Below are 25,843 nucleotides of genomic sequence, written 5' to 3' on the forward strand. Positions count from 1 at the left end.
AAAGCCAAATAATATTGGGCGAAATAAATTGAAATCTTAAGAATTTGATTTATTTCGTGCGATGGCCGAAAACGGACGAAAAAGATATTTATTCGAACGAATTTCGTGCGATTTTCGGAGATGGTCGAGCCACGAGACGTAGAATTCAAGAAGATCGTCTTTTACTCTCCACGGTGGACATTTCGCGCCTTGTAAATGTAGAAGATAATTTATTTATCAAATTCTGAACACAAAAAAATGATTGAAGCAAAATTTTAAAAAATTATAAAAATTGATTTTTTATTCAAATTTTTACGAAATTCGATCATTGTTGACGCGTCTTTTAACGTTTGTTCGAAATTCGTCACACGTGACTATTCGCAGTTCGATTGTGTTTCTGCTCGGAGTTGGACGTGCTTTTCTTGCGCTGGTGAATTGTGTGCTTTTTTTTTGCGATTTGCTGAGTTCGAGGAAGAAGAAAAGAGATTTTCGAGGTAAGTCTTAGTCCATATTGACGCTAGACGTAAGGATTTCTTTAATATTGCCGGAAGAATCGTCACCAGAAGACATCTCGGACCATCGTTCGACGGTCGACGGTCGACGGTTTCGTTTTCGATTTAAAAAGGCAGCTCGGTGAACTTTTTGCTTTATTAATGTAAGCTTTTGTTTTCACTGGACTAATTGCAAATTTTCTTTTTTACAGAATGAAGAGGTTGGTGCGGTTTTGGAAGCGGTTCCGGCGGAGGAAGGCGATGGCGCCGGAGGGAGGGGGTTCCTCGAACGGCGCGGAACGAGTCTGTCGGACTCGGCGCTCGAAGAGACGTTGGAGGAACGGGGCTCGACGAGCCAGAGGTAGCGGGTGAAGAAGACCTTCCCCAAGTGCGCGTGGCGTGGCATCCTCCCGGACTCGGGATTATGCCACGCTACACTCTCGGTCCGACGCACTTGGCCAAGGTCTTCGGGGGTCATCCTGCCACAGGCCTTGCTGTGGAAGATGTAGAAAGTGACGGCTCGTCCGAGTCGACATTTTCTGGTTGGTCGCGTTCTGCCTGTTCGTCTGCCACGGCGACGCTACTGCCTCGCCGAAGTCGGAACGAGGAGGAATCGGAGGAGAGAGCCGCCCGACTCTCGGAACCGTGGTTTCTGTGGTTTTGTTCCCTTCGGACGGCTGCGGATCCCTCGGCCTAGGCGGTGATCCTCTTCGATTTTCCCCTTCACCCGGATGCGACATTCTTATCGGATTAACACTTTCAACCGGACTCGACACCTTTTCTCCGATTTGACTCCCGATTGTGACCGACCGACCTTTCTTTCCAAACAGCTGTTATGAGGATTGAGCTTACGGTTAGGCTAGGCTAGGTCATGTCCTTCGCTCTTCTCGTAACGCTGTTCGGGAAGAAAGACTGTTTGATAAAGATAATAATGTTGACTTTAGGTAATAAATGAATATTTCTCACTGTCTTTGGGTTTTTTGTAGGAATATTTGGGAAGGAGAGGGATCTCCCCCCAACTTTACCACGAAGAGGACAAAGCGACCGTTTATCATACAAGCGAATATTTCCCGAAATCTCCGATGGTAAGAGCTCTTTCGTTTTCTTTTTTTACGCATCTTATTCTCGTATCACAATTTACTGTTTTTCTGTTTTTAGACAAGCCGAAAGATGTTTTTCGATCACACGCACACATACACACACGGACACAACATAACTGTACACGAAGATATACACCGTTTAATTAACCTTTACTCGAATTCTCGCACTCACGCACTTACACGTCAAGCGCCTCGTTCTGTGTAATTCGACACAATGAAAAAACCCGAACACTCGCTTCCCACAAATCCAACCCCTGGGTCCTTGTCCCGGGAAGTGGAAACGCCAATTTTAAAGATTAAAACGTTTTAAATTGGTAAGAAATTATCTGCGCACAATTCTCGCTCGTATTCCAGTACAGTATTGCTAACTCGCCCTGGGTTCTTCAACAGCTCGAATTCGAGCTCAGAGCGGTAGACTGAAGTACTAACCGCTCAAACATCCAGCCCTCACCTTGTTATACTTGCAGCCCAATTTAAATAAACAGAAATGCTCAACCAACGTTGTTAATTGAAATATTAATATTTAAAGAAATTTTTATACACGCATACGTATGTATTATATTTATATACTAAATAAGAAAAATTTCATTTTAATTTGCAACTTGTATTTTATGGCGGCGCAGAAATATAACTTTGAACAATGGCTAGTATTATCGGCTTGATTAGAATAAAATTAAAATATTTTAATGGATTTTTTTACCCCTCTCAACATACTAGTAGGCTCTCATGCGTTGGCTTAGATTATGATATATCTTTTATAATTACAGTATATCCTTTTTTGTAAGAATTATATTTAGTTAATTTTTTGTTAACTTTTTATGCCAATAGATGGCGCTAAGTGTAACTTAAAAAATTAATTGATTGATAGAAATTCAATCGATATTTAAGGGTGAAATGTATGACAAGATGTAAATTAGAGGTATTTGAACGTAACTACCGCTTTTCGTAGCAATTGATCGAACGGCCTCGGAGTGTATAGCGAACAAACAAACATCCCATTTATATATATAGACGAAATCTGTTTACATTTATAAAGTTGTACTTTCTTTAGTACCGTGACAAATACATCAATTATAAAATATTTATGTACGTCAATCTTAAAAAAAAATACTTATTTAACATGAACAAGGGTGCCTTCAGAGAGAGAAAGAAACGAAAAACACAAGAAATGTTTAATTTTAAATTAAAATGTATGTTCATGAGCATGTGCAGAAAATTTTTCAAGGAGCCGAATTTGAGGACAATTTCATCAATAAATTTTTATTAAATTATTTAATTTTTCGGGTTTTTATTTATTTATTTTTTTTTTTGTTTAACTCAGAGTTGCAGCTGTATCACGTGAATGGAAACTATTACGTTATTTATGTATAGTTCCTGCGAACTATATTCGTAGCGATAGTAAACAAAGCCTTCATGAATAATGTATTATCTCGATATAAATATGTATTAAGGGAAACGATCTCAAAATGTTATTTTATTTTGTTACTCTGTTTTTATTAATATCCCGATAAATAAACTCTAAACATCGATTATTCTTTCAAATGGTTCATTTAATAGATCTGTATCTTCCAGTTTGTTCATGCCAAACGTATCGAATGGGTCAAGCCGAAGGTCCATTGGGATCAATCCAAGAAATCCAGACTAAGATTGGCTTTTATGAGCTACGAGAAGATCGAAGTCAAAATGTGGGCGTAGGACCACTTCATCCCTCCAGAATTGCTGAAAAAAGACAAGATATGTTCTTTCTGATGTTTCAATCAATAAAAAATCTGGAGATTTCAAGAACTGAAAGAATGGATTCGGATATTAACGATGCTGGGAACACCTTTGAACGTTTGAGGAATCGTCTTTCTTGTAAGTGCAAACTCTCGTAGATTTATCGTTGTTTAAATTGAATTTTTGCTTCTTAGGTCTTGTTTTGCAACCTTCACCTTACAAAGGCCGAAAGGAAAGAACTAGAGAAGTTCAAGAAGCACTTGAAGACATGGGAGTTTAGAATTGTACCAATACTTATTAAGCTTTGGCACAATAGAGGTGAGAGAAGGACGATTCTTGAATGAACTTTCAAATAAACGAAGAATTGATTCCTTACGAATTTTGTCTATTCATTGTGGGCAATTGTTTTCTTCACAATTCTTGTGATTTAATCAGTGGACCGAGTTTCAAACTCTTCAGAAAATGGACTGAAATTTAAATAAATCTCAATGGCTGATGTTTCACCTTAATCGTGGATTTTTTGTATACAGTATTTTAATATTCATATTCAATTATGATAGTTTTAATTATTTTCAATTTGTGTTTTAAGTTCAGAATAATTGTGTAATAAAATTCTAAAAATTAAAATAAATTGTCGTAATAAATCATTTATATGATACAAAAATTAGAAATATCAAAGTTTAAGCTGAATTTTATATGAATTTAATGATTTCAATGTCTAAATTTCAAATAAAATATGATGTATTTAAATTTACAACAAAGCAATTGTTTTAATCGGGCTAAAATTACTTCTAAGCGTTTCCCTTTTCCTGTATCATAATGTAATGTGTTTATTGAATGCTTAGTTTCTGGGTAGAAGAAGATAGATCCAGTTCCTGTTCCTTTGACTTCCAACAGGAAGGAATGGGAACCAGAAAACTATTAGTGTTATCTTAACGGATGATTATTCAATTAATTCCATTTCCAGACAACCGCACACCTGGTTGTCTGTAATGGAGGTGTAATTAATACTGTTCGTTTTATCATAACGGATGATCACTGAATTAGTCCATCCATCTGCCAACCCACCTCATACAATCTCTATAATCTATTACGAAAATTCACCAGAGAATTTTATTAATTGGAATTATATTAGCTGTAGTTCCCCTGTACATCGGGCTTTACCTTTTACTTTTTCTGTATTACTGAATAGTTATCGTATATGTTAAAGTTACATTAATTTCTTATTGTTACAGTACATTTCATTGTTCACAGAGTAAATCCACGCAAATAAGAATAGAGAAATCTAAATTATTGCGTTGAATAATTAGTAAATACAACAAACGTGATTAATTAATGTATTAATTGTTTATAAAAAGTCATTGCAGTACTTCTACCGTAGCCACATATTTGTATGCAACTGATATATATATTTAGGAAAATTAACTATATCGAATTATTGTATAGTGTATAGCTGTTGTAAAATGCTACTATTGATTAACGTAAAGATAGTGATTATTGTTGAAAAGCCAACAGTATATTCATATTTATGTACTGTACAATGTAATGCCTATTAACGAGTACTCAATATACGAGAATTCAATATAGCGAGATTCTTTTATCTCTCTTCTCCACTTATCGATAGAACTGGTGCCGATCGATATTTACAAAAACAAAATTATCTAATCATGAATGATACGAAATTAAAATTCTCGCATGTTTCTATTAGATTCCATTCTTCATTTTTCTTTCTTTTATTGTTCGTTCGTTCTCTGGAATGTAGTGAAGCTATTCGTTATAAGGCGGTTTTGTTGTTTACTGAACTTTATATCTATATTACAAGTCCTTCTATATGCTATTATCTTCCATCGATGGGATCTTCAGCTTCCTCTCATGTCATATTGAACATCTTCAAATCTTGAAGAAAAGTTATCTACATACTTGGATAGTGTTATTTCCAAAAATGGCGACGTAGAAATGGACGTGAAGTGCCGCATCGGAAAAGCGGCGATAAACAAGACTCTTCTGGTGGATAAACAAGATCTGGTCCTCACCATCCATCTTATTGAGAACTAAATTTTGCCCGTTAGCCTCCATCGTGATTCCGAAAGCTGTTTATGCTAGTGAGTCCTGAAAGACATCGGGAAATATCAATAGAAGGTTCGATTTCTTTCAACAGAGATGTGTACGAAGTTAAAAATATTTAATTTAATTTATAAAAAAGTAAGTGTGCCAAGGATCCTAGAGCTTTTCCTTGGTTACACTACCAGTTGTACAGTACCTATCAATAGAACAGAACATTAATTATATAATATTCTCTTAGCAATGAAAGGTATCGAGTTTCTCACGTTTTAACATTTTTTAGACACGAACTAAGTAATATTTTATTAATATTACTTAAAATTCCCGATTTTTATCGCATTCAAAACGTTAAACACTGATAAAATTCCTATTTATAGTTTAATCGTTACTCTAAAACTAAATATTGAAAGAAACATCATAAAATTTTAATAATTGTTCTCTTTACAACACTTTAAAACAGTTTTAATGTATAAATTTGTATCAGGGTGTCAGTAAATATTTAAGCGCATCTACATAAGAAGTTATCAAGCATAAATAATTTTATTAATGTCTTGTGGGCTAAAATTTAAATTTAAATTTTATAATAATAAAGGCATTTACATGTAATTAACCATAAAGATATATTGATAAATCGTATATTTTTATAACTTATTATTTTATCTAACATGCTATTACAATATATATAATCGATAAAATATTTCGTTATAGAATGGATGAATATTTTACTTTTTTTTAAATTTTGTTAAATAAAGAATAGACTGTAATACAAAAGTATAAATCCAAATAAAGTTCATAATTAATGTTTATACAATATATTATATTTATGTTATATCTTAATATAACATAGTTTTTAGATCAAACCTTTTTATATAATTGTGATCTGAAGATAAACATAATTTTTTTCTTGATCAATTAAGCAAAAAGGAATATTCGATCAATGAATTCAGAAAATATATCATTAAAGAAAGCTTAGTCAAGTAGAAAACATTTCTAAAGATTTAAAGACGTAATATAAAATTGTAAATGTATTTAAATAGGTTCATGTATAACGGAATAAACAGAGAGTCAGCATCAGCGAGCCAGTTTGGAGAGCCAACAGTCATTGAATCAGTTTGGAGAGCGAACAATCAGAATCGGTTTGGAGAGCCAACAGTAATAGAATCGGTTTGGCGTGCCAACAGTCATAGAATCGGTTTTCGAGAGCCAACAATCAGAGAATCGGTTTGGAGAGCGAATAATCATAGAATCGGTTTGGAGAGCCAACAGTCTTAGAATCGGTTTGGAGAGCCAACAGTCAGATAATCAGTTTGGAGAGTGAACAGTCATAGAATCGGTTTGGAGAGCCAACAGTCAGATAATCAGTTTGGAGAGCCAACAGTCATAGAATCGGTTTGGAGAGCCAACATTCAGAAAATTGTAAAGGAAAGGAGTTGAACTCCACATACGTGACTACTAACCCGAATTCCGATTGACCTTTCTCAGGCATTTTGTTTAAACTTCAGAATAAGAAATTAATCTAGAAAACTATTCCAGTATCGTCCATAACTAGTTTTTAAAATTTTTTAAATATTAACTGTCAGACGTCCAAATATCCGAGGTAATTAAAGTATTTTATGGTAAACTGACCCATATTTAGGCGTTAGCGTCTAAATAAGAGTCAGTTTGCCATAAAAGTTCACCCGGGAGGCCCTCCCCATGGCAGTTCAGTCAAGTTTTACGCTGTCTTTTTCACTCAATCTACGAATGCTACGTATTAATGAGCCTCTAGAATATATCTGTCTTGGTCTATTATTATTTATAATACACAAATTCATTCTTTCTATCTTTTAAAATATGTAAAACGGAAGAAAACATGGCTGACGTGTACTATAATCTTGATATATCGGTAATAAAGAGCTCGTCCTTCATACATAATCGATACTTGTTTTCTAAAGAAATTTACATCTGACAATGACGAATCGTAAGTATTAGTTAAACAAAGTAAATATTATACGCAAAAGAGATCGATATTTTCTCTTTACGTCATTTATAATGCATTAAAGAAGTTTATTTTGAATGTTTAATAAACAAGATACAGTCATTTATCAATTTTAAATAAAGAATATTAGCTTATATTTTATTATTTAATACTTCTTGATCCGTAAAATCGATCAAATTATCTCATTAATTGGCTTATGTATTGTATTTTTCATTGATTAAATTTTACAAAATAAATATTTAATCGACTCTAATTAAATATATAAATATTGTAAATGGATAATTGGCCTCAGAGACCCTGCCCTCAGAAGTGCCATACACTTTTACATTTCTAAAAAAATGCGAAAAAAAATTATTTTTTTGCAAATATTTTGGGGCCCCATTACTGTAATAACTCTTTTCCAAGGCCCTGCAAAACTTCTGGATTCGATTGATGGGCAACACAACACATAGACGATCTGTCAAGGGGTGGTGTTTCCTGAGAGGACTTTCTGTAGGAAACGGGCTCCTATCTATATGTTATACACACAAAGAAAACTTGGAAACTCTGCGTGACCAGACCATTATTTATGCTCTAACCTGGCTTAGTGAACAGAGTGGCTCTTCTTACCAGGGCTCCTTCCCGCTCTGCCACTGGTGAGCAGAAGGGCCCTGGTCTTTCATTTACGAGGCTCTCAAAAATGTTAGTTAAAAGCTATTGTTCTATTATATTTAATATATATAATAGTGTATTTAATATAATGGACGTGAAGTGCCGCATCGGAAAAGCGGCAAGTCTTCTGGCGGATGAACAAGATCTGGTCCTCACCATCCATTCTCATTGAGAATCAGCTTCCGCCTTTCACCTCCTTCGTGATTCCGATGGCTGTTTATGCTAGTGAGTCCTGGAAGACATCGGGAAACATCAATAGAAGGCTCAATGTCTTCCAACAGAGATGCCTGCGACGAATCCTAAAGATCCGATATTTAGATCATATCATCAATGAAGAGGTTCTCCAAAGGAGTGGNATATTTATATTTATGAAAAATGTAAAAAGTTATATATTATTTAAATAATAAAATTTAAAATGTTAATTTTTAACGTTTTTTTTAATAAACGGAGGCTTCAAAAGACAAACGACTTGGTTTCTATTGACCTTTGATGGCTCGTTTTTCCATTTATGTTGAGCTCATTTTACGTTTTGTACTTTATAATATTATAAAATTAGGTATGAGATGGGCCTTAAGAGGGCCCTTTTCATACTCATTGCTGATTTAACCAGGCTTACAATAGCGGCGAATAGAGGAACGACATTCGAATTATGCGAGACATACTACTCATGAAATATTCGGGATCGATCTCGTCAGAATCTCGTTTGAATTTAAATAACTCTTACAATTATCAGCTCCTATAACGCATCAGCGACGAACTTGTACCTCTAAATAACCGGTAAAACAGTTAATCTATGATACAAGTTGTAACATAAATCTTACCAGACATACAATATAATTTTATTGTTATATTATTGTAAAAAAAACCGTACTTCTGAATAACGAACCAACCAGCGCCCGATTGAATAACACTAAAAACTAGTAATTAATCTCTGGTTTTCGACTCTCCAACATGGAGATCCCTCGTACAATACGCATTTCTATAACACGGTTTCGCTCCAACAATTTGAAATTTGGGAAAATTTCCCGTACAAAATTCCACAATTAAGTTTAAACTCCATTATTTGATATTTACTTTTTGTCTCAAATTTGTCCATGGATTTCAGAATATTAAAATTTTCACTTTGTTTTGTCCCTTTCGTCAGGTATACTTTAACTATAAACATTTTTTTACGATAAAAATATTAAAAAAATCTAGTAACGAAAGTTGCGTAACTTTCCCGGCTGTTATGAGTTTTTATTTTAAAAATCTTTTATATTATTAAGCAAAATAAATAAAATTGTGTGTGGTGCCATCTGTTATCAGGTTTTGTTATAAAAACTTTTTATATTTTTAATTATTACAAAATGGTAAAAAGCTTAATTTTGAGGGTAAGGGTGAGTTTTTTTTTTGTTTTTTTTTCAGTTGTTTTGGATTCAGGAGGTCTTAAGACGTGGCGATTTGCAAAAAAATTCATAGGGTCAAATTTGACACGATTCCAATACAATCTTTCCCTTGTTATGTATATACAGTACATTGTTATGATCTATTAATGTACAGGGTCCACAGTTTTAAATAAACAGATGTTTACAGCTCTATGTAGAAAAAAACTAAAGCAGCAAATTCAACCAAATCTGGTTTGCATACTTTCCTGACTATGGAATTTCGATTTCGCAAATAAAAAGTTTAGTTATAAACTTTACCGACAGGGAAAACGTGGCGCAATTAGATAACTTGTCAAAAAAATTTAGAAAAATACAGAGACGTTCAGACAAAATGCGCTGTGGTTTCACTGCAATTTAGTGTGACGTTTACATATTATGAGTTACCATATGTGACTCTCACAGTTACATATTGTGATTCTGTACGTGTTGTAAATTGCAAGTAACCAATAAAACAGACTAATGGTTTTACTTTACGTGCCACTCATCTCTCTGTTCTAAAGCATGCATTCGATACATTACAGTAATTAAGGCCAGTTTACGGTTTTACACCTTCAGAATGGGGGGATACATTGTGTAGTATCCCCTGCGTTGCAAGATTTCATTCATCTGCAACATTCGTCACAGAAGAAGAAGACACGCTAGACCTTAGCTATGTTGCTATGCGCCCCCTTGGTGTGTTAGTCCTGGCTGTTAGCAGTGTCCTCTAGTAGTCACTATGGTTTTGTATTCTTGAAAAATGTTTTTAATGGTTTTGTATACAGCTGGTAAAGTTGAGGCATGTGCTTATTTCCTTGATGTTGTTGTCAGTCCGTTGTGCAGTTTGTATGAGGCTACGTCTTACCTTGGCATATAGTTCACTTTCGTCTAGTCGATGTATATAATGCTATCACTTTTCGTGGGGCAGTGTTTACGTCCTTCTGTACGTAGGTGTTTGTGGGTATGTAGAAAGGTGTTAGTACACGCTGTATTGATTAGTGTCAAGTGCGAAAGTAAGATTATATTGAGAGGTTGTATAAGGGAATGTTAATGAAATTCTGATATATATCGTAGGTTCAGGGTGTAAAGATCGCGGATGGGAGCGTCACGCAGGTATGAACTTTGATCTTGTGTTGCTGGAGCCACAGACAGGATTGATAAACGTATTAACTGTGTACTGATGTCTGATTTGAGTGTGCTGATGATGTCAGCTATTAATGGCTCGTATTCGCTGAATTTAACGTACCGTAACATACGTGCTGAGTTGTTTGATGATACGATGAAGGAACCTTGTTGCTTCGGTGGTTCTATTAGCCAGCCTAAATATGAGTGTGTTGATGGCAGAGACGAGGAGCAGCAGGCTTATTTTCAGGAGCGTGAGTGTTTTGTACAAAATGTTTGTTTAATGCAAAGCCAAAATTGCCACAGGAATGATTTGTGTTTTGCGGAAATGTCTTCCACGTATCCTAAAATGTCGCTCTACTAGATTTAATTACATTTAAACTGCCGAATATTTCACCAAACAGCGTTGAATAGGGATAGTTTAACTGTGATTACCAGGTACTGTACATACAAGTTGAGTGATTAATTAAATATTTGAACACATAATAATGTATATAAAGTGAGTAAACGCTGGCGTTTTTGATATTAGTTTTATGGTATTTTGAAGAAAAGAAAATAAATCGAATACAGTATTGTATAAACACAACCTAAGAGTGCAAATACAGATATTTACAATAGAAAGTCGAGTACAAAAGCTAAAAATTGTATTAAGAAAGCCTAAAATTGGCCAGTATAATTCAAAGCATATTCTCAATTCTTTATTACATCTTCTCACTTAATATTTAAGAGGCCATTTTAAAATGTAGTGTACCAAGAATTGCTTGGTACAGTTTTGCTAAGCTTTTTTCATTGTTTCTTCATTGATCTCTGGCAACACAATACGTCTTGGCAGACGTATTGTGTTGCCAGAGATCCCGGAACCTTGGGAGAATCCCAGGAATTTTTTTTAGAAGGACTGTCCCAGATACATCGGGCACCCTAAATTCTTCTTGTCGGCTTGACCAAACTCACAATTGATATGAAAAAAGGGCTTTCTTAGTGTCCACAGAGTGGAAAGAGTTTTAATTTAATTTATATTTTCTTTTATAAATTTTAAAATATTTATTAAATAAATTAACACATATTTGATTACAAAATTAACCGATAAAAATAATTAAAGATATTACAATATTAATTATATTATTTATTAAGGACTAAATTCAATAATACTCTAAAGTAATCCTAAAAATATCATAAATATAATGACTTGTAGTTAACAATACATTCGAGTTTATCGACCTATTCGCTTATCTAAATTCGGAAACACGTACAGGATTATCAGAAAAAGTCGCAGGTAATATAAATGATGAAAAAACATTAATCACTCGGATTTAAAATATATTATTAAAAATATCATTTTCGTGTTATATTTTATATAAATGGCTTCACAACTCTTGGGGGTCAGGGATCGAATCCAGGAGCGAGCGACTCCTGGATAGTTGTTTGTGCAGATTCGATCCACGACCCCCCACACGTATTCGGGGCCTTGTGGGCCTGGTCTAACCCGCGATAGCTGTGGTAAAAAGGGCCCTCTTAAGTGCCTATAAAACGAAAAGAGCTTTTAAAAAATTGCTGGGTAAAGATTTTCGCCACTAATATATCATTTTAATGATAGATCCGGATGCGAACTTCGTTTAGAAATTATAATTCCGAAGCGATTTTCGATGTATTATAATAATATATATATATATACTGTGTAAGTAATTAAAGTTAAAAGGAATTAAAACGAGAACAACGACATTAGAAATTGCATAATCTATTAATGAATTCGTAACAAAGAGCGAATGACCTTTGTTTCGGGGCATTGACATATTGAACAATTTGTAAATAAGATAATGTGGTAGGGACCCGGGTACAGTTCTGTGACCCGCCAAAGTAGAATAATCGATTTAACATTTCCTAGAATATGTCACATTATGTCAAGGGCGTAAAATCGTAAAAATAATCATTACGTTTTTATTATTCTTTCAGTATTTATAAAACTAAATCTTTATAAATCACGTGTTTGGCCAGGCCTACAATGAGAAGAACGAGACGGGATTCGAACCCGGATCCATTAGAATGTTAGGCCAACGTCTTAACTCAATTCGTCCGCTTTTGTTATACAATATTAATAAAATGATATTAATTAAATGACCTAAATTCGTATCTTTAAAGACGTTCCTCCGACAGAAATCAATTTCTTTTTTTTTTCGATTGATGAAAAATATTCGAAAACGTCCTATTTGTTTGATTAATGTTAGTCATTAATCTAAAAAAATTTGACTCAATTTGTAATGAAGAATATCTAAAGACGATTTTCTTTAGTTTGTTAATTACTAACAAGCCGAGTTGAAAAGATGGACGAAGCCATCAAGAGCCTTTAAATGGCAACGCCCAATGTGATATATGAAAGACATGGAATATATAAATTTCATAAGCCTCTCTTCTACCTTAAATAAAATATGACAGAATGAAATTTCTAAAATAAATGAATTCGATTATAAACTTATTCGATATTCAATTTAAATAAAAAATAAATCTACGGTTTTCCGTTCTCTTCCTTGTTTACGAGTGATTTTCGTAGCCATTTGCTTAAGTGTTTATTTACTTTATCGCGTGTTACGTGTATTTTATGTTATAGAAAATACGATTGGTCGAGAAAAGAAGAAAAAAGAGCTTTTATTTATTATAAAATATCTACCCGAATTTGTATAAGGAAATGAATTATAACGAGATATACACGTGTAATTTTGGAGTTTTATTTACGTTTCTAACACTTAAATGGAGGGGGCACTTTCCCATATTTCTATAGGCATTCACCCGTAGTAGTGCCCTCATCTTACATAAAACCAACCCAATAGGGTACCGAACACCCTCTTTCGATAAGAGGGTGTTCGATACCCTTTTAGACAATATTTCCTGAAGATATTTCGCACTTACCCCCTCGAGAGTACTCGTACCACAGGTTGAGAAACACTCCTTATGGTTAAGGAGTTTTTAATATTCTTGTACGACATAAAATGTAAATGTTACCCAATTTATACATTTTACAAGTTACTATTTAATTAAATATATGAAGACACGCAATTTAATATATCGAAAGAATGACATAATGATATTATACTTTTTATTATGAATTGTTGACAAGAAAATCTTATCGTTCCATCTTCTTTTCACATAAGATACTTTTCTATCATACAATAAATTGTGTCTTGAAAATATTCTGACAAGTTGATGAGCATCACGCAACGATTACAATAAAACACACGTCCGTTCGATTGTCGAAACAATCTTTACTTTATTCTCTTCATTTTTCTTTATTTTATTTTATTTTGCAGGTGTTTTTCAAGTGTAACTCTCGTATGACAAACGATACATCGGAGACGTGTCCCTCCCACGCATTGATTAACATCAGTGTCGTTGTCCTTAATATTTTTGGCTAAACATCTTTCGTTTATATTCCATACACTGGAACCTCCAATAACGGACACCTCCACAGCCGAATTCAGAAGCGATGTGGACCTATGTCGACCATATAAAGGGGGCTCTTCCTCTTTCGTCAAAGAATAAATGTGTAGCCTAAGCTGACGAAGCCCCTCGTAAAACGAAACCTCCCTACGGCGGTCACCTCTAAACAGCAAGCATTTGTTTGTAAGAAACGTATACGAAATAACCTCCGAACAACGGCCATTTTTTTACGTCTTCGTCGGTGGTCGTCGTTCAGAGGTTTTGGATGTATAACTTTAATATTTATTTAGATTTTTCTTTATAAAAATATAATTTGATTGTTAATGAGTGCATCTATAATATTAATTGAAGNTTTTTTTTTCAGTTGTTTTGGATTCAGGAGGTCTTAAGACGTGGCGATTTGCAAAAAAATTCATAGGGTCAAATTTGACACGATTCCAATACAATCTTTCCCTTGTTATGTATATACAGTACATTGTTATGATCTATTAATGTACAGGGTCCACAGTTTTAAATAAACAGATGTTTACAGCTCTATGTAGAAAAAAACTAAAGCAGCAAATTCAACCAAATCTGGTTTGCATACTTTCCTGACTATGGAATTTCGATTTCGCAAATAAAAAGTTTAGTTATAAACTTTACCGACAGGGAAAACGTGGCGCAATTAGATAACTTGTCAAAAAAATTTAGAAAAATACAGAGACGTTCAGACAAAATGCGCTGTGGTTTCACTGCAATTTAGTGTGACGTTTACATATTATGAGTTACCATATGTGACTCTCACAGTTACATATTGTGATTCTGTACGTGTTGTAAATTGCAAGTAACCAATAAAACAGACTAATGGTTTTACTTTACGTGCCACTCATCTCTCTGTTCTAAAGCATGCATTCGATACATTACAGTAATTAAGGCCAGTTTACGGTTTTACACCTTCAGAATGGGGGGATACATTGTGTAGTATCCCCTGCGTTGCAAGATTTCATTCATCTGCAACATTCGTCACAGAAGAAGAAGACACGCTAGACCTTAGCTATGTTGCTATGCGCCCCCTTGGTGTGTTAGTCCTGGCTGTTAGCAGTGTCCTCTAGTAGTCACTATGGTTTTGTATTCTTGAAAAATGTTTTTAATGGTTTTGTATACAGCTGGTAAAGTTGAGGCATGTGCTTATTTCCTTGATGTTGTTGTCAGTCCGTTGTGCAGTTTGTATGAGGCTACGTCTTACCTTGGCATATAGTTCACTTTCGTCTAGTCGATGTATATAATGCTATCACTTTTCGTGGGGCAGTGTTTACGTCCTTCTGTACGTAGGTGTTTGTGGGTATGTAGAAAGGTGTTAGTACACGCTGTATTGATTAGTGTCAAGTGCGAAAGTAAGATTATATTGAGAGGTTGTATAAGGGAATGTTAATGAAATTCTGATATATATCGTAGGTTCAGGGTGTAAAGATCGCGGATGGGAGCGTCACGCAGGTATGAACTTTGATCTTGTGTTGCTGGAGCCACAGACAGGATTGATAAACGTATTAACTGTGTACTGATGTCTGATTTGAGTGTGCTGATGATGTCAGCTATTAATGGCTCGTATTCGCTGAATTTAACGTACCGTAACATACGTGCTGAGTTGTTTGATGATACGATGAAGGAACCTTGTTGCTTCGGTGGTTCTATTAGCCAGCCTAAATATGAGTGTGTTGATGGCAGAGACGAGGAGCAGCAGGCTTATTTTCAGGAGCGTGAGTGTTTTGTACAAAATGTTTGTTTAATGCAAAGCCAAAATTGCCACAGGAATGATTTGTGTTTTGCGGAAATGTCTTCCACGTATCCTAAAATGTCGCTCTACTAGATTTAATTACATTTAAACTGCCGAATATTTCACCAAACAGCGTTGAATAGGGATAGTTTAACTGTGATTACCAGGTACTGTACATACAAGTTGAGTGATTAATTAAATATTTGAACACATAATAATGTATATAAAGTGAGTAAACGCTGGCGTTTTTGATATTAGTTTTATGGTATTTTGAAGAAAAGAAAATAAATCGAATACAGTATTGTATAAACACAACCTAAGAGTGCAAATACAGATATTTACAATAGAAAGTCGAGTACAAAAGCTAAAAATTGTATTAAGAAAGCCTAAAATTGGCCAGTATAATTCAAAGCATATTCTCAATTCTTTATTACATCTTCTCACTTAATATTTAAGAGGCCATTTTAAAATGTAGTGTACCAAGAATTGCTTGGTACAGTTTTGCTAAGCTTTTTTCATTGTTTCTTCATTGATCTCTGGCAACACAATACGTCTTGGCAGACGTATTGTGTTGCCAGAGATCCCGGAACCTTGGGAGAATCCCAGGAATTTTTTTTAGAAGGACTGTCCCAGATACATCGGGCACCCTAAATTCTTCTTGTCGGCTTGACCAAACTCACAATTGATATGAAAAAAGGGCTTTCTTAGTGTCCACAGAGTGGAAAGAGTTTTAATTTAATTTATAAAAAATAATTATTAAATGATTTATAGGTATATTTATTAAATATTTCCAACGAACGTGGGAATTTATAAGTCCACAATTTGAATTCCTACTCGCGCCCATTTGTCTGTCCTTCCTTAATCTCAAGAACAGTGTTAAATAGATAAAATCTGAGACAAGAAATGGAAAGTTTAAAGACAGGAGACGAGGATTAACGTCTAGTTTAAACCGGAAGTCACGTTATTTCAATTCAAAACTCTCCCTGAAAGTAGTTAATACCGACACGACTCTACTGTTAAAGGAAAAGTATAATGTACAGGAGCAAGCCACTATATAAATTTGAAGTGGAAAACAACATATACTTTAAATTAAATGAATTTAAATTATGATTAAATATTACAAAGCCCGTCATTATGAACTATGTCACAATAAATAAATTGCACGTTGTTATTATTATCATTAAATCGTTATTAAAATTTTTTTTTTAAATAAAAATAATTTCATTTAAGTCTAGTGATAATGGAAGTTATACCCGTACAGTAAAATGACCGTTTATAATCGCGTGATATAAATTTTTCTGTGTCGATCCATAATATCACGTTTCGTTCTGCCGTATTTAATATAACACGTGTATTCTATATAGTGTATTTTAAACGGGGAAGGGCCTAGGGCCTTCTAATCCCCTTACTTTTGTAAACAAGTAAATAAATAAGTACAGGGAAACGATTTAAATGAGACTGATACACGTGTATATATTATACAATGAGTTTATTCCTCATCCACAGGGGTAAATATAGGTTGCAAGTTCTAATTCGGGGCCCCTTAATATCGCTTCTATATCGATTTTATAGTGTTTAATATGGAGCACTTTAGAAATTATTCTATCAGTAATGGGTATAATCACTATATTTTTTATATTCTCCTATTAAATTATATATTATTTACTCGCGTAGTACACTTTAAAACAGAGATTATGATTAATTTTGCAGCCAAGAAATTTATAATGTAGTCGAATCACATACTTTAAAGCTTTAACTATATAAAAATACACGGATCGATTATCCAGTGAGAATATATTTAATATAAAAAAAAACAATTAAAAATTGATAAAATTAGATTAAGCTTATTTTATTTAAATTATCGTTTAGGATACAATATTTGTTAAGAGATAAACATTATATCAAATATACAATTTTTAGTATAATATATTAAATGATATAGGCCTTATATTTACAGCAATACAGTAAATGAAATTATACGTGGAAGAACTTTAATGATATTTACAACACCAATCAACCACATGTATATTTACAGTAATTATAAAAGGAAATATAAGTATATATATGTAGATAAATTATTTATTCATCCGTTATTGTTTACGAATACAAAAGAATACTTTTAAAGTATTCATTCCTCGTAATATAGCATTATTTCTTTCCATTATTCGTTAATAAATTCTAATTTTTAAACGGTTAATATCTTTATATGAGGGGAAACTTTACAGTATTCGGCTAACGTACAGTACGTTATAAATTAGTTACATCCGCCTATAAAGTAAGGAGGGAAAAAAGTATAAAATAGCCAAATTTTAGCTACCATTATAAAGTATCGAGAGAATTAAATCAGGGGATGGTGAGCTTTCCGGGTTTTATTATATTCTATACTTTCCACAGGATCCTATGAGACATTTGGTAAAGAAGTTACTAGGAGAGATGAAATAAGATGGAGGGGTGAGTGACTAGGTTTTAGGCTAAGTTATATATTCCGCAGGGTGCTAGAGAGTATGGAAAATTTGTACAGATAGGTTTACAAGCGTATAAAAAAACAGGCAGGAGGACAGGCATTTTAAATGACTGTATAGTTTCCCCTCGTTCGATACAGGAAGTTAATTCTCAGAAGTTTAACTTCCGTTCGGATAAGAAATTTATTAAAAATTCTCCAACAATAAACAATTGTGTAAAATCTTTTATAGATCAATTATAGAACAAGATATTTCATTGTTTTTTTATGGTAGATGGGATGACAATCAACTACATCATACGCATAATATTTTAATAATCAATAGACGTTTATAATTGTCATTGATATGTTTAATTTCTTGTATTACAAATTTAAAGTTTTGTTCTTGTTTACGATCCGGCATAAAATGATAAAAGAGCATCATCATCATCATCATCCCTTTACAACAATCGTTCACGTCTAATTTTACATTGTTAACTATCATTTGTATATATTATAAAATGTATTTATTTCTTTTTCTAAATACCTATCTATCTTTTTTTTTCTTTTAACCGAGACAAATTACACGATTTCTGTGTTACCATCTCCTCGACTTATTTTAATTCGACTGAAAAAAAGACCAAGATCCGAACAGCACGGTGCCAAACAGGAGTCCAGTAGGGTGCGAACGTACTGACGTACCACGTAACAATTAATTTTAAAATGACGTAATGCAGGACCGGTGCACCAAATGTGTTGAAATGACAGACAAGCAAAACTACAACCCACAATTAAAGCAATTGGAATGGCACATAGAATGGTTAGGAATTTATAACAACAATTTTTAGTCCCAGTGAACACTCGAAATGCCGTCTTCCATACACAATTAATGGAATATGTACCGTCCGGTTCGGCTATAACATCATCGAACTCCACCTGAAAGAAGTGATTTTTTTGTTAATTTATAAAGTAAATTTAATATTTAAACTCGTAAACATATTCAAGGTTAAACGTGTTCTAGGTAACTTAGGTGTGTTCGGAAACACGTGATTACTTTTCTACGTTTTTTTACATAATTATCGCGTGACGTTTCGTTATAGAATTTATTCTACGTTCTAAATTACAAAAGAATTCAACGTTTTAAATGTATATATATATATATTTTTTAATTTTAATTAATTTTTTTAACCTCTTATAAAAACATGAATTGGATTAGNTCTTGATCCGTAAAATCGATCAAATTATCTCATTAATTGGCTTATGTATTGTATTTTTCATTGATTAAATTTTACAAAATAAATATTTAATCGACTCTAATTAAATATATAAATATTGTAAATGGATAATTGGCCTCAGAGACCCTGCCCTCAGAAGTGCCATACACTTTTACATTTCTAAAAAAATGCGAAAAAAAATTATTTTTTTGCAAATATTTTGGGGCCCCATTACTGTAATAACTCTTTTCCAAGGCCCTGCAAAACTTCTGGATTCGATTGATGGGCAACACAACACATAGACGATCTGTCAAGGGGTGGTGTTTCCTGAGAGGACTTTCTGTAGGAAACGGGCTCCTATCTATATGTTATACACACAAAGAAAACTTGGAAACTCTGCGTGACCAGACCATTATTTATGCTCTAACCTGGCTTAGTGAACAGAGTGGCTCTTCTTACCAGGGCTCCTTCCCGCTCTGCCACTGGTGAGCAGAAGGGCCCTGGTCTTTCATTTACGAGGCTCTCAAAAATGTTAGTTAAAAGCTATTGTTCTATTATATTTAATATATCTCATGTCATATTGAACATCTTCAAATCTTGAAGAAAAGTTATCTACATACTTGGATAGTGTTATTTCCAAAAATGGCGACGTAGAAATGGACGTGAAGTGCCGCATCGGAAAAGCGGCGATAAACAAGACTCTTCTGGTGGATAAACAAGATCTGGTCNAGAATAATACAATACTATAAAATTACAGGAGGAATTCGCCTATTTGTTTAAAAACAGTATTTCGTCAATTAATTTCTAGTTATTTTTTATAATTATAACTTCATTCTTCAAACAATTTTAAAGGAATAAGATTTTTTTTTTACTACATTTTCGGTGTTAATTTTTTTTTCTTTCTAACTTTCTCTTCTCTCAACCCAATCGGTTTAAATATAGTCTACTATTAAAATATTCCCATTAATTTCAAAAATCTACGGACAATTGTTTAATATTATACCTCTATTTTTAAGTGGACACGGTGTATTTTACTTTAAACTAATGTAAAAATTAAATGCCAAACAAATAGCAAAGTAAGAGATAATAAAAAAGCCTTAAAATGACTAGATTTACAACGTATATAGGTCTTGTATTTGGCTAAACTATAATGGATTTGGTAATAAGCCAACGACGTGTAATCTCACAGTGGCATTTAGAAAAACTAAAATGTTTTATTTGCATAGAGTTTTGAGAAATAAAGTTTAAGTAGGTAATTGGTAGTTTCAGTTCGTCTTAAGTTATGGCAACGCAACATTTGGGCGATCTGCTTAGGAAATGCTTTACGGGAGGTCTTTTTAAGAGAAACTGGACCCCTATTTAAACGTTACAAAGGTGGAGAAAAATCGGAAATCTCTACGTGATCAGCTCGTGCGAGAGAATAATGAACCCACGATCGAACTCCCAGTGTCCAGGGAACGAAGATTGCTTGGCTACTGGTGGGATCTCTAATTCTGAATGTCAATCCTCTTAAATACAAAGATCCAACATCCACGTTTTTTCACGTATTTCCTATCAGAAAATTGAATAACAAATTCATAGAATCTTCTGAAGAATACAACTATCATTATCATGTGTTATTACGTTTAATGTGGTAAAATAAAACATAGCTATATGAAAGCGATTTGCTAAGGAAAAACTTTCTATAGAAAAATCTCCTATGTAACTTACACACACGAAAAAAAACCGGAAATCTTTAGGCATTGATTCGGGTCTGGATCAAACGAAAATCCAAATCCAACCACTACCGTTCGGTAGATTTATAATTTCGGCTATTGATGCGCACCTATCATGACCACGACAACATACAGTAGAAGAAGCATCTATGAAAAACATTCGCTTGTATTCAGTCAAAACAGGTCCGTGCGTAGTGTTTATTAAATGCAGGGCCGTTCCTAGGGTATCTGCCGCCCGGGTGCGAGAATAATTTTGCCGCCCCTTCCCCCAAAGTTGTTAAAAATTTACAAATAAAAAAGATTAAGTAAATTTAAGTTAAAAAAATTGTACAAATATACACAGTTTATTTAATAGAATATAATGTTACAACTTATTTGTAATGTAATAAAGAAATAAATACATAATTCATACATACAGGCAAGGATGCTAACATATCTACTATTTCTACTAATAAGTTATACAGTAAAGTTTGCTTTTCTAGCCTTTTTTAANTAATTATTTATATGGATATTTATAAAATTCTCAAATAAAGAAAGTAGACGTCTTTCCATACATACAACCGAGTAGTGCGGGGAAGAATGCTTTACAGGATGCTAAAATATATTAGGAGTGGGGGAAAAAACATTATTTTAAGATAAATTACCATAATTTTCGAAGAAAAAGCTGTAATTTAGAGTAGGGAACGTATAGGAAAATATATTTACAATTTATCTTTTTTTACTATTCGATCAATGTAAATTAAAATATCAATAACAATTGCATTTAGGTCAGTTTTAAATTCGCATTATTTAAATTACGTTGGCAAAATATAACCCCGAAATTAATCTTATAACCATTATAAAATGCTCTTTTATAACTTCATATAATAATAGTGCCAATTCAGTAGGGATAGCGTGGTAAAGATCTATAATTTTGATCAAGCTTCAACCTCTATACTAGCTAGGTTATAGTTAACACTATGCAATATCATTAATAGGAAAAGGGAAATTAACATGCGATGGTGGTCGTTAGAATGTCTGTCTGTAACCCTCTAGAGAACAACGACAGTAAATGACATAAATTTAATGGTCATGTTACAAACAAAGCTTACCTGTAAGTAATCGTTGAGTGCATTAGGGTCACGGTTTTGAAGATTAGGGGTCCCTGTTGTGTTAGGCATTTTAGAGGCAGGGCCGTTCCCCTCGTTTCCCTCCACAGCAAAGACGGACGCCGTTTTGAATGGAATAATCGCACAACTCGAAACGAAAGATCAGAACATCGCAGCTCAATCTACCTATCCAGGTATGTCACTAGATACGTTACCATAGTAACCTAGTCGATACATATCATTCATTCGTTAGCAAATTCGTAAAAACTACGGTGATTGGTCGAGAAATATATGACGTCGAGATGCTACAGGTGAAAGATTTGTCTGAAAAATTAAAAAAAAAAAAAAAAAAATAGTGCATCAATTAAAATGGTAAAGATATAATTTCTTAATTAAATCTAGTAAAAATATATCAAAGATTTAATTTAATTAGAATCAATTTTAAATTAAAAAATTATTATAATAGAATGTCTGTACGTCTGTCTATTCTCTGTACACATTTAAAACCGATCTGCTTCGAAATTTTCATAGTTATCTCTAGAACACTGCGAAAAATATAAACTACCATACATCACTCCCCTTGATTTCATATTCCATTAACCCCTAAATTCTTTGACCGATCAGGACCAAGTGTTTTTGAGTTAGTCTCTGGAATCCCGCAGAAAATATTCACCCGTTAATTCCCCTATTATCCCCCCATTAACTTATAAATACGCTGCCTGATCTGCACCAAATTTTTCCTACTTACTCTCTAGAACCCTATAGAAAAAATATAGCTTAAAATAACGACACCCCCCAATTAAATTCCCTTATAAATCTTAAATCCTTTAACCGATTTACACCAAAATTTCCATTCTTCCTTTATAAAACCACACGGAAAATACAAGACATTACCATCCTATAAACTTCTATAAGTGGAACGAACAGAGTTAAATTCAATATTAAGAAGTTCTCGTACAATTTTTTTCCAGTTTAAATTACAAAAAGTCTACTAAAAATTAATTAAAGAAGAATTTAATCGTTCCAAATGGTAATGTCTTTACGAGAAGACGTATGGAAATTTCCTATATTATATTTTAAAGTATGAAGTATAATATCAGAAATATGTCAGAAATTGATCGATTAGATTAACGTTAAAAGAATTTATCAAAGAATTTAATACTTAACTCATTAATTATTCTAATTGTAATTTAATAATTCACAAATCTACTCAACGAAACTTAAAAGGGGGAGGTGGAGGCGGGTAAAGGAAAATTTATAGGAAAATACGTAAAGAAGACGAGGATATTTGATTATAATTATTAAAAATTCATCGAGTTAAATCCAAACTAAATTTGTTTAATTAATTATCTTACTTAATAAACTTTAAATAAATTATCGTTTAATTAAAATATGTCATTAATTTTAATTTTGCTCTTCTCTTTATCATCGTCGTCGTCATCGTCTTCGTTATATATATAAAAAAAACATCAAATTAAAATTGTTTTTAATTTTTCTAATTTAAAAAAAACTTATTTTAAATATTAAAAATTTTATATATAACATTAATTAATGAAATTATACTATATGCGGAAGGCATATCTAGAAATATAATGGTTTGGTGGGATGTGGGGCAAAAGGGTGCCTTTTGGGTGGACTTTCTATAAGAAACAGACACGTATTTAGATGTTAGACACGTAAAGAAAACCGAAAATATAAGAAACACACACGTATTTAGGTGCTACACACGTAAAGAAACTTAAGAAACCACTCGGTCAGGCACGAATCCACGATCATTTAGCAGTTGTTCTGCGGTTTTAGCCACTCGATCATTGATGAGCACATGTCCAATTTGACTAGGCTAATACAAGATTGTACAGAGGATGTTAATAATAACGGGGGAAATTTTTGAATTGAAATAACATTAACATCTATACATAGTTAATAGGGACCTCCTGCCCTTAAAACCTTTCCATTTCTGGTCTCGGCTTTCATCGTTCTCGAGATTAAGGAAGGAATTTATAGGTCTACAGTTTTTTAAAATTGCAGCAAAATAACCCGTAAACAATAGCTAAAAATCCCATTTTTAACCTCTCAACAACTGCCACTTCCCTTAAAATGACAATTAGAAGATAATAATTTACCGTGCAAAATTAGTCATTGTCGATAAGACGGTTAGTGTGACTTTACACGCGGTCTTAATTAAAAAGTTTTAACGAAAATAATAATTAAGTTTTAAGTGTTTTTAGAGCACTTAAAGAATTTCTTCAAATACTTTAATTATCACCGCCGACAGAGGACATTCTTCCTTCTTCACATATTTTAATATAAGTCTTAGTCTACAATAAAAGATCGATCTACGTGTGTTTCTTGGATTTCTCTACAAATTAAACAAGGAATTTTGCATTAAAAAAATTATATTATGATCTTCTAAAACGAAGTAAATTGAGTGTTTTCTTCATTTTATACGACACGCAATTTTCAGTTCTTCATCTCGATATTAAGGACAGACAAACAAACGGACGAAGATAGTGGGAATGTATAGATCTTCTGAAAATAGTAGACCAATAAAAGCACTCATACATTTATAGTACTACATAATTTTCTATATATTGCCCCCTAATTTCTTAACCTACCCCTCTAATGATTTATATCTGGCTTTAAAATTATAGGCTTCTTTATATTAATTATGTTACCACATGCATTTTGCCATTGATTGTTGCTTACTTCGCTTATGATAACACACGACAGTAATTAACAGTCAACGGAAAAACGAACGTGCTTATTAATTATTAAAGCAACTTCTCAAATAAACTTCAACTTTCTACTTGATAAGTAACAAGAGTAACGCTTTCTTTTGTCAATCGGTCACTAATTTAAGAAAATTTTTAATGAAATTTGCATTAAACTGATGAATTTTTATTGGATCTTTCTATACAACGTGGATACCTTTCTGGATTTCTATCCCCTCCTCAGCAAATTATAGCCTACATACAAAATTATAGCAATTAAAATTAATTTTAATGCTTTAAGGTTACGTCTTAACTTCATTTGTAACTTAATTATCATTTTCTTAACCATTACCACACTAATATTTGGTCGCGGATTCGACCCTCGCCAGCGGGCTGGCCTCTTGTTTTCTGGGTTTTCTTTACGTCTAACAGTTAGACGTAAAGAAAACCTATTTAGATGCTAGATTCTAGAACCTAAATGGGGATCAGTTTGCCACAGAAATTCCTTACTAAATAAATTTAAAATAAGGCACGAATGAAAATCAGTAAGTCACAAACGAAACCGCATTAACTCATTATAAATAGAAGTACAATCAAACTTAAATATAGGGCCACCAGCCGTTCTCTTCCGAGAATAGCACTAAATCGAATGTGGCGCTAAACCGAAAGGACCTCGATCAATTATCGGTACATAAAACAATGGGATCTATACACAAGTTTGTAAGTCATGTGATTTGGTAATAACACTAGAGGAGAAGGTGGTATTATGGAACCCCAATTACATTTTAGTGAATTGTAAACAAGGTATCATAACTACACCCACACTTTTTGTGCGAAAAGTACCGGTAACTAGTAAACTAAATGTTCTTAATTGGATTTTTCGCTAGTGTAACTATAAGTATGGTTTTTGAAGGCTTTTGTACAAAAAGTCCGAAAGTAGGCTTAGAGAAAATCGGGTGGTAATATGGAACCTTACTGTATATTTTCAAAAAAAT

General features: G+C 33.3%; 2 protein-coding genes across 2 annotated transcripts in view; one reads left to right on the forward strand and one right to left on the reverse strand.

Moving 5' to 3' along the window:
- Positions 1-461: 461 nt before the first annotated feature.
- On the forward strand, positions 462-3,897 carry LOC111630994. The gene is made up of 4 exons (XM_023375174.1): positions 462-473; positions 1,457-1,555; positions 3,143-3,403; positions 3,481-3,897. The coding sequence occupies exons 3-4, from the start codon at positions 3,166-3,168 to the stop codon at positions 3,564-3,566; spliced, it is 324 nt and encodes a 107-aa protein (XP_023230942.1). The 5' UTR covers positions 462-473; positions 1,457-1,555; positions 3,143-3,165; the 3' UTR covers positions 3,567-3,897.
- Positions 3,898-22,259: 18,362 nt separating this feature from the next.
- LOC111631000 overlaps positions 22,260-25,843 on the reverse strand; it is a 12,733-nt gene continuing 9,149 nt past the window's right edge. The window contains exon 3 of the mRNA XM_023375181.1: positions 22,260-22,461. Coding sequence (XP_023230949.1) covers positions 22,405-22,461 — 57 coding nt within the window. The 3' untranslated portion in view covers positions 22,260-22,404. The remainder of the gene's footprint in view (positions 22,462-25,843) is intronic.

The sequence above is a fragment of the Centruroides sculpturatus genome, unplaced genomic scaffold, assembly GCF_000671375.1.
Source record: "Centruroides sculpturatus isolate CEXI.00-Female unplaced genomic scaffold, Cexi_2.0 scaffold687, whole genome shotgun sequence".
Taxonomy (NCBI): Eukaryota; Metazoa; Arthropoda; class Arachnida; order Scorpiones; family Buthidae; genus Centruroides; species Centruroides sculpturatus.